Source organism: Salvelinus fontinalis, chromosome 17 (genome assembly GCF_029448725.1).
Source record: "Salvelinus fontinalis isolate EN_2023a chromosome 17, ASM2944872v1, whole genome shotgun sequence".
NCBI lineage: Eukaryota > Metazoa > Chordata > Actinopteri > Salmoniformes > Salmonidae > Salvelinus > Salvelinus fontinalis.
The window spans coordinates 4,584,883-4,594,300 of NC_074681.1; the positions used below are offsets into that span (position 1 = coordinate 4,584,883).

Consider the following 9,418-nt stretch of genomic DNA (forward strand, 5'->3'; position numbering starts at 1 on the left):
ACAGTGGTTAGTCTGTGGGATTAGTGACTGTTACAGTGGTTAGTCATTGGGATTAGTGAGACTGTTACAGTGGTTAATCTGTGAGACTGTTACAGTGGTTAATCTGTGAGACTGTTACAGTGGTTAATCTGTGGGACTGTTACAGTGGTTAATCTGTGGGATTAGAGAGACTGTTACAGTGGTTAGTCTGTGGGATTAGTGAGACTGTTACAGTGGTTACTCTGTGGGATTAGTGACTGTTACGGTGGTTAGTCTGTGAGACTGTTACAGTGGTTAGTCTGTGGGGACTGTTACAGTGGTTAATCTGTGAGACTGTTACAGTGGTTAATCTGTGAGACTGTTACAGTGGTTAATCTGTGGGACTGTTACAGTGGTTAATCTGTGGGATTAGAGAGACTGTTACAGTGGTTGATCTGTGAGACTGTTACAGTGGTTAGTCTGTGGGGACTGTTACAGTGGTTAATCTGTGAGACTGTTACAGTGGTTAATCTGTGGGATTAGAGAGACTGTTACAGTGGTTAATCTGTGAGACTGTTACAGTGGTTAATCTGTGAGACTGTTACAGTGGTTAGTCTGTGAGACTGTTACAGTGGTTAATCTGTGAGACTGTTACAGTGGTTAGTCTGTGGGACTGTTACAGTGGTTAATCTGTGAGACTGTTACAGTGGTTAATCTGTGAGACTGTTACAGTGGTTAGTCTGTGAGACTGTTACAGTGGTTAATCTGTGGGATTAGAGAGACTGTTACAGTGGTTAGTCTGTGGGACTGTTACAGTGGTTAATCTGTGGGACTGCTACAGTGGTTAGTCTGTGGGACTGTTACAGTGGTTAATCTGTGAGACTGTTACAGTGGTTAGTCTGTGGGACTGTTACAGTGGTTAGTCTCTGGGACTGTTACAGTGGTTAGTCTGTGGGATAGTAATGTAGAAAAGGGAGAGAAACTGCGTGCTTGTATCTAACCCTCATGGTCAACAATGACTGCTCAAATCAATTAATATGAAAAGATGATTTCCTGCCAATCGTAGGGTTTTTTATTGATAGATGTGTTTGTGTGTGTCCACTGGACTATCGTGTGTCCACTAGCCTATCGAATGTGCGCACGTGTGTGTGTGTGTGTGTGTGTGTGTGTGTGTGTGTGCGTGCGTGCGTGCGTGCGTGCGTGCGTGTGTGTTTGACACACACAGAGCACAGGCCAACCTGTGCAAGTGTAAATCACACACATTCTTCAAAAACAATAGCAGAAATTCCATTGGAGTTCGGGGGGAAAGGGGCTTGGTGACTACCTTGTAGTAACACAGTAACAACTAAAAACACTGACGTCAACAGGATAGAGTAGAAGATACTGGAGGGTGAGACTAGAGGAGGGTGAGACTAGAGGATCGAGAGAATAGAGGATCGTGAGACTAGAGGAGGGTGAGACTAGAGGAGGGTGAGACTAGAGGATCGAGAGTATAGAGGATCGTGAGACTAGAGGAGGGTGAGACTAGAGGAGGGTGAGACTAGAGGATCGTGAGACTAGAGGATCGTGAGAGTAGGAGGATGACAGTAGAGGAGGGGGAGAGTAGAGGAGGGTGAGACTAGAGGATCGTGAGACTAGAGGAGGGTGAGACTAGAGGATTGTGAGACTAGAGGAGGATGAGAGTAGGAGGGTGACAGTAGAGGAGGGGGAGAGTAGAGGAGGGTGACAGTAAAGGAGGGTGACAGTAGAGGAGGGTGACAGTAGAGGAGGGTGACAGTAGAGGAGGATGAGACTAGAAGAGGGTGAGACTAGAAGAGGGTGAGACTAGAGGAGGCTGAGAGTAGAGAAGGGTGACAGTAGAGGAGGGTGACAGTAGAGGAGGGTGACAGTAGAAGAGGGTGAGTAGAGGAGGGTGAGAGTAGAGTAGAGGGTGAGAATAGAGGAGGGTCACAGAAGAGGATGAGAGTAGAGGAGGGTGAGAGTAGAGGAGGAAGACAGTAGAGGATGAGAGTAGAGGAGGGTGAGAGTAGAGGAGGGTGACAGTAGAAGATGAGAGTAGAAGAGGGTGACAGTAGAAGAGGGTGAGACTTGAAAAGGGTGAGACTAGAAGAGGGTGACAGTAGAAGAGGGTGAGAGTAGAAGAGAGTGAGAGTATAGGTGGGTGAGAGTAGAGGATGAGAGTAGAGAAGGGTGAGACTAGCCTAGAGGGGATTAGAGAGATTCTTACCAAAGACAATGAAGTTGCTCTGAACAGAGGCTGCCAGTAGTGTCAATAAACTCAGAGTCCATAGATTTGGGACCAGGTAAGAAGGGAATGCCATGGTTGGTTGGTTCGTCTCAATCCTCAGGAGGGTTGGGCAGGGTGCAGGGGAGAGGAGCACGGGAGTGTTACCTGTGCGGGGAGAGGAGCACCGGAGTGTTACCTGTGGGGGGAGAAGAGAGTAGCACTGGAGCTACCTGCGGGAGGGCGATAAAACAAGACCAGGCCGTTCGGGATTAATTGGTTGCGTTCTGATCGGTTGGCCGGTGCTTAATGCACTTTTGGACATCGTTGCTCACGCGCTTCTCCGTGGGTTTCGTAGATCTGCTGCCTGTGTCATATCGTACCGGGAGCGACGCGGTGATCGAGCCTACCACGGTAAAAGGCAACGTTCTAAATCACTAAAGGCGGAAAATCAGTGTGGGCTGTCATTACCCTAAATCTATTCAATTGATGTCTAAATGTATTCAAGCTCTGGAGTATAAGTGGGATGTGTTCTGAGCCCAAAACAACTCTTGTTAATTACAAATATCACAAATGAACCAAATCCAAATTCCCCCTGTTGGCCAAGTAAAACGCCGGAATGGACAGCAAAATGCTTGCACCTGTCGCCCGCTGAGAATTGCCTGACGGTGCTTCTCTCTTCACATGACACAGATGTAGCACAATAATACCCTCAGCCTCTCACACACACTGTGTCACAATAATACCATCAGCCTCTCACACACACACTGAAATAGCCTTACATGGCGGCCGAGCAAAGGCTAGGATCTATCCTCGAAATTCTCCTTCACCATTCGGTTCAGCGCGGGCCATGGCTAGAGAGAGGTTGCCAGTGGAACGGACGTGCGGGCGAATAGGGCGGGGATATGATGGCAGGGGGGGGGGGGGGGGGGTTCTTGTTGTTGGAGCCATCAGAGAAGAGTGTGTCGTGGAAAAAACAGAACTGATTTGTAGAATAACGTTAGTGCTGATCACCACTAATAGCCTTTAAGGGGTGATCCAATCTAAAGATAGGTCCTAGAGTCCAGTGGTTCCCAACCTTGGGTACTAGGACCCCTGGGAGTACCTGGCCTGTCCAAAGGGGGTACTTGAGAAGTCTCATGAGACCATAGGTCTACTGGTAAAATGCACATGAGGGGGTACTTAAGGGGTACTCGGGCAGAGCAACATGCAGTTAGTGGCAGGCTACAGTAACCGAAAAAGGATGGGACCCACTGTTACAGCCCAGAAGGCACCTGCAATGCTGCTGGATGCCGCGTAGAAAGGAGAAAGGAACCCGGTATGGTTTATCCTCCTCCTTTCCCTAGCCTGCCTACACCTTTTTCCCAGTAATGGAAATTAGCCCTGTGTAACGGTAATCAGAGGGACACCTCGTAGCCTATACGTAGAAATGAAGGCGCACACCGTTGTAGATTGTAGCAACACGACCAATGATAAAAGCCTCGCATGCAGGAAAGGGAGGGAGAGATGGCGAGGCATAACGTAGCCTACAGTCCAATAACAAAAAGCAGATTCGCACTAAATTATACAACAAGTCTAGATTTGTATTCCCGGGTCAAGATAATGCTTTACCTCCAACACCTGCCAGTAACCTAGGCTACTGAGTGAGGCGCACGCAGGAACATTCCAGGACACGAAAGCATAGTATTTACAAGTGACAGGTGTCGATCGTTTGTTACAGCCCGGACACAGCCAACAACAATAATATTGTTAGGGACATAACAGCATACACACCGAAATAGGCCTGCCTCTGGATTCCCGATCCTGAACGGATAGGCGATTTGTCGCCGTTGGTTCTGGAAGTGGTCCCTGTATTGCAGGAAAACTGGCGCTTGCTCTGATGCCTCCCTGGATCTGTCTATATTGACTTTTTCCTTCCTTCTTTGGATTGTTGTTTTTCTAGCTGTTCCCTATCTCTCCACGGCTACCGTTTACTGCAGCAAAAACAGTCTGTCTGAAAGAAAGGAGGTGGCGTGTGGAGGGGGAGGGAGCGAGGGGGAGGGGACTTTAATACCATTTGGCCCGTACCATTCGGATAACAGGGCAATAGCATACTGCCTGGGAGAGGGATATACATGCAGGGAAAGATAGAGATAGATACACTATACAAAAGTATGTGGACACCCCTTCAAATCAGTGGATTTGGCTATTTCAGCCACACCCGTTGCTGACAGGTGTATAAAATTAAACACAGGCCATGCAATCTCCACAGACAAACAGAGCTGCCGGGTCAATTGTGAGTGCTGTTATTGTGAAGTGGAAACATCTAGGAGCAACAACAGCTCAGCCGCAAAGTGGTCGGCCACACAAGCTCACTGAAGGGGACTGCCAATGTAGTGCTTAATAAAGATCGTCTGTCTTCTGTTGCAACACTCACTACCGAGTTCCAAACTGGCTCTGGAAGCAACATCAGCACAAAGAACTGTTCATTGGGAGCTTCATGAAATGGGTTTCCGTGGCCGAGCAGCTGCACACAAGCCTAAGATCACCATCTGCAATGCCAAGCATCAGCTGGAGTGGTGTAAAGCTTGTCACCATTGGACTCTGGAACAGTGTAAACGCGTTTTCTGGAGTGATGAATCACACTTCACAATCTGTCAGTCCGACGAACGAATCTGTGTTTAGCGGATGCCAGGAGAACACTACCTGCTTGAATGCATAGTGCCAACTGTAACGTTTGGTGGAGGAGGAATAATGGTCTGGGGATGTTTTTCATGGTTCGGGCCCCTTAGTTCCAGTGAAGGGAAATCTTAACGCAACAGTATACAATGGCTTTCTAGACGATTTTGTTCTTCCAACTTTGTGGCAACAGTTTGGGGAAGACCCTTTCCTGTTTCAGCATAGCAATGCCCCTGTGCACTAAGCGAGGTCCATACAGAAATGGTTTGTCAAGGTCGGTGTGGAAGAACTGGACTGGCCTGCACAGAGCCCTGACCTCAACCCTGTTGAACACCTTTGGGATGAATTGGAATGCCGACTGTGAGCCAGGCCTAATCACCCAACATCAGTGCTCGACCTCACTAATGCTCTTGTGGCTGAATGAAAGCAGGTCCCCGCAGCAATGTTCCAACATCTAGTAGAAAGTCTTCCCAGAAGAGTGGAGGCTGTTATAGCAGCAATGTTCCAACATCTAGTAGAAAGTCTTCCCAGAAGAGTGGAGGCTGTTATAGCAGCAATGTTCCAACATCTAGTAGAAAGTCTTCCCAGAAGAGTGGAGGCTGTTATAGCAGCAATGTTCCAACATCTAGTGGAAAGTCTTCCCAGAAGAGTGGAGGCTGTTATAGCAGCAATGTTCCAACATCTAGTAGAAAGTCTTCCCAGAAGAGTGGAGGCTGTTATAGCAGCAATGTTCCAACATCTAGTAGAAAGCCTTCCCAGAAGAGTGGAGGCTGTTATAGCAGCAATGTTCCAACATCTAGTAGAAAGCCTTCCCAGAAGAGTGGAGGCTGTTATAGCAGCAATGTTCCAACATCTAGTAGAAAGCCTTCCCAGAAGAGTGGAGGCTGTTATAGCAGCAATGTTCCAACATCTAGTAGAAAGTCTTCCCAGAAGAGTGGAGGCTGTTATAGCAGCAATGTTCCAACATCTAGTAGAAAGTCTTCCCAGAAGAGTGGAGGCTGTTAAAGCAGCAATGTTCCAACATCTAGTAGAAAGTCTTCCCAGAAGAGTGGAGGCTGTTATAGCAGCAATGTTCCAACATCTAGTAGAAAGTCTTCCCAGAAGAGTGGAGGCTGTTATAGCAGCAATGTTCCAACATCTAGTAGAAAGTCTTCCCAGAAGAGTGGAGGATGTTATAGCAGCAATGTTCCAACATCTAGTAGAAAGTCTTCCCAGAAGAGTGGAGGCTGTTATAGAAGCAATGTTCCAACATCTAGTAGAAAGTCTTCCCAGAAGAGTGGAGGCTGTTATAGCAGCAATGTTCCAACATCTAGTAGAAAGTCTTCCCAGAAGAGTGGAGGCTGTTATAGCAGCAATGTTCCAACATCTAGTGGAAAGTCTTCCCAGAAGAGTGGAGGCTGTTATAGCAGCAATGTTCCAACATCTAGTAGAAAGTCTTCCCAGAAGAGTGGAGGCTGTTATAGCAGCAATGTTCCAACATCTAGTAGAAAGCCTTCCCAGAAGAGTGGAGGCTGTTATAGCAGCAATGTTCCAACATCTAGTAGAAAGCCTTCCCAGAAGAGTGGAGGCTGTTATAGCAGCAATGTTCCAACATCTAGTAGAAAGCCTTCCCAGAAGAGTGGAGGCTGTTATAGCAGCAATGTTCCAACATCTAGTAGAAAGTCTTCCCAGAAGAGTGGAGGCTGTTATAGCAGCAATGTTCCAACATCTAGTAGAAAGTCTTCCCAGAAGAGTGGAGGCTGTTAAAGCAGCAATGTTCCAACATCTAGTAGAAAGTCTTCCCAGAAGAGTGGAGGCTGGTATAGCAGCAACGTTCCAACATCTAGTAGAAAGTCTTCCCGGAAGAGTGGAGGCTGTTATAGCAGCAATGTTCCAACATCTAGTAGAAAGTCTTCCCAGAAGAGTGGAGGATGTTATAGCAGCAATGTTCCAACATCTAGTAGAAAGTCTTCCCAGAAGAGTGGAGGCTGTTATAGCAGCAATGTTCCAACATCTAGTAGAAAGTCTTCCCAGAAGAGTGGAGGCTGTTATAGCAGCAATGTTCCAACATCTAGTAGAAAGTCTTCCCAGAAGAGTGGAGGCTGTTAAAGCAGCAATGTTCCAACATCTAGTAGAAAGTCTTCCCAGAAGAGTGGAGGCTGTTATAGCAGCAATGTTCCAACATCTAGTAGAAAGTCTTCCCAGAAGAGTGGAGGCTGTTATAGCAGCAATGTTCCAACATCTAGTAGAAAGTCTTCCCAGAAGAGTGGAGGATGTTATAGCAGCAATGTTCCAACATCTAGTAGAAAGCCTTCCCAGAAGAGTGGAGGCTGTTATAGCAGCAATGTTCCAACATCTAGTAGAAAGCCTTCCCAGAAGAGTGGAGGCTGTTATAGCAGCAATGTTCCAACATCTAGTAGAAAGTCTTCCCAGAAGAGTGGAGGCTGTTATAGCAGCAATGTTCCAACATCTAGTGGAAAGCCTTCCCAGAAGAGTGGAGGCTGTTATAGCAGCAATGTTCCAACATCTAGTAGAAAGCCTTCCCAGAAGAGTGGAGGCTGTTATAGCAGCAATGTTCCAACATCTAGTAGAAAGTCTTCCCAGAAGAGTGGAGGCTGTTATAGCAGCAATGTTCCAACATCTAGTAGAAAGTCTTCCCAGAAGAGTGGACGCTGTTATAGCAGCAATGTTCCAACATCTAGTAGAAAGTCTTCCCAGAAGAGTGGAGGCTGTTATAGCAGCAATGTTCCAACATCTAGTAGAAAGTCTTCCCAGAAGAGTGGAGGCTGTTATAGCAGCAAAGAGGGAACCAACTCCATATTAATGCCCATCATTTTGGAATGAGATGTTTGACAACCAGGTGTCCACATACTTTTGGTGATATAGTGTATATTGGAGAAAGAAAAACTGAGATGTCATATTCATATAGACTGTATCCTATGCCCAAATATACAATTTGTCATATCATAGAAAAATAATAGGCTAGTTGTTTTTTCTGAATTGTTCGTCTTTTATCTAGTTTCTCTGTTATTGTAGATTTAATAGCCTAGGTAGTGGTAGTAGGCTAGTCCCCAATGCCCATAGATAAGAGTTAGGTCTAGCTACATCAGTCATGAATCAATGTTCTTCTCTGCTTTCCGTTAAGGGAGTAGCCTTTTTGACTGACAGCGCGAGACGTTGTCTTTCTGAGTGGAGTCACACCGCTCAAGGCCCGACAGACTGTACTGGTGGGTGTTCAGTGGAGGAGGGTGGGGTGGGGTGGGTGGCGTTCAACTCGCGAGGGGATTAAGGATTAGTTTTGCATGCGGATTAGTTCGTGTGTAGGGGGAGACATGGGGTTAAAATGGTGGATGGCGCGGCGGCATGAAAAGCCCTATCACCATAGGCGACAAGCAGGAGGCAGGAAAAAAATCAATCTTAAACTGGGCGGGGATAGGAGAGGAGATCACCAGACAGCTGAAGTAGCAGCAGGAATGTTTTTTTGCTAAATGTAATGCCTCTATTTAAAATTAAATATAGACATAGGCCTTCTTATGCCTACTCATTCCAGCATTTATACATCCGCTATAATTCAAATGTGGTTGTTGAATTCGTTATTAGAGAAGACTGAAATTCAAGGCTTTATACAACAACAACAAAAAGTCACTGACGGGGCATGAGAGTGCAGGACAGCTCCAGGTGCTGAAAAGAGAAGCACACCGCCACGCTCTCTTTCCTGTATGTATCCTCAGCAGCAGCATACAGTGTCCTATATGTCATTTGGGCTATTTAGAGATTATGATGATTATTATGATGATGTTTTAGACCTAGAATGGTCTACTATTTAATTTGTGTAATAAAAAAATAAAAAAACATTTGCAACACAGGCGCGTGCGTGCGTGTGTTTGTAATGAGTCCCATGTTCAATGTGTTTTTGTTAATTGTTTTGTAAAATATGGCTTAGGCCAAATTTATAATTAAAAGACACTCATTATTGCCTATAATTAAAATGACCATCATTTTTCACATACTGGCAGTCCGAGAGGGTAGGCCTATAGCCTGTATTACAGTATATGGACTTGTGGATGAATGTGTGAATGAATTCAGATCACATGAAAGAAAGGATAAGTGGGGGAGGGTGGGGTGAATGGAAAGAGATGGATGTCGGGACTTAACAAGATGTTGAGATAAAGCTGTAGTCTTCCGAGGTAAAGTGTTTGATGGGGAGAGTCAACCTACCGAGTGCAGTTTGCATTGTGCATACATCCCTGATAACGATATCCCGGGGCTGCGATGAGAACTGATTGTAAGTGGAATACGTGTGGGCGGGAGAAACCCAAAAGCATCTATCTGTTATGGAGATTGCATGTTTCATTTTATATAAAAAATTGCATTATCTAAGTGGTGTATCCAGCGCCACATTGAGAAACTAAGCATACATTCGAATGGACACAATTGCTTGTATAATGCAATAAAAATAATGCTTCAATTTGCCAATTTAGTAAAAAAATAAAATCTAAAAAGCATACCAGCTCCTTAGCAAACCCATCTCTGCCGGGACTCGAACCCGGAGCCTCTGGATTAGAAGTCCAGCGCGCTATTCCATTGCGCCACAGAGAC

At 46.0% G+C, this 9,418-nt stretch overlaps 1 protein-coding gene and 1 non-coding gene across 3 annotated transcripts in view; both read right to left on the reverse strand.

Moving 5' to 3' along the window:
- The window catches only part of LOC129813610 (cell adhesion molecule 3-like), a 104,797-nt gene extending 100,587 nt beyond the window's left edge, over positions 1 to 4,210 (reverse strand). For both annotated transcript variants that reach the window (XM_055865950.1, XM_055865948.1), the window contains exons 1-2: positions 3,956 to 4,210; positions 2,186 to 2,350 (exon numbers count right to left, since the gene is read on the reverse strand). In XM_055865950.1, coding sequence (XP_055721925.1) covers positions 2,186 to 2,279 — 94 coding nt within the window. In that variant the 5' untranslated portion in view covers positions 2,280 to 2,350; positions 3,956 to 4,210. The remainder of the gene's footprint in view (positions 1 to 2,185; positions 2,351 to 3,955) is intronic.
- Positions 4,211 to 9,344: 5,134 nt separating this feature from the next.
- On the reverse strand, positions 9,345 to 9,418 carry trnar-ucu (transfer RNA arginine (anticodon UCU)). The gene has a single exon. It is a non-coding gene; the product is annotated as a tRNA-Arg (tRNA).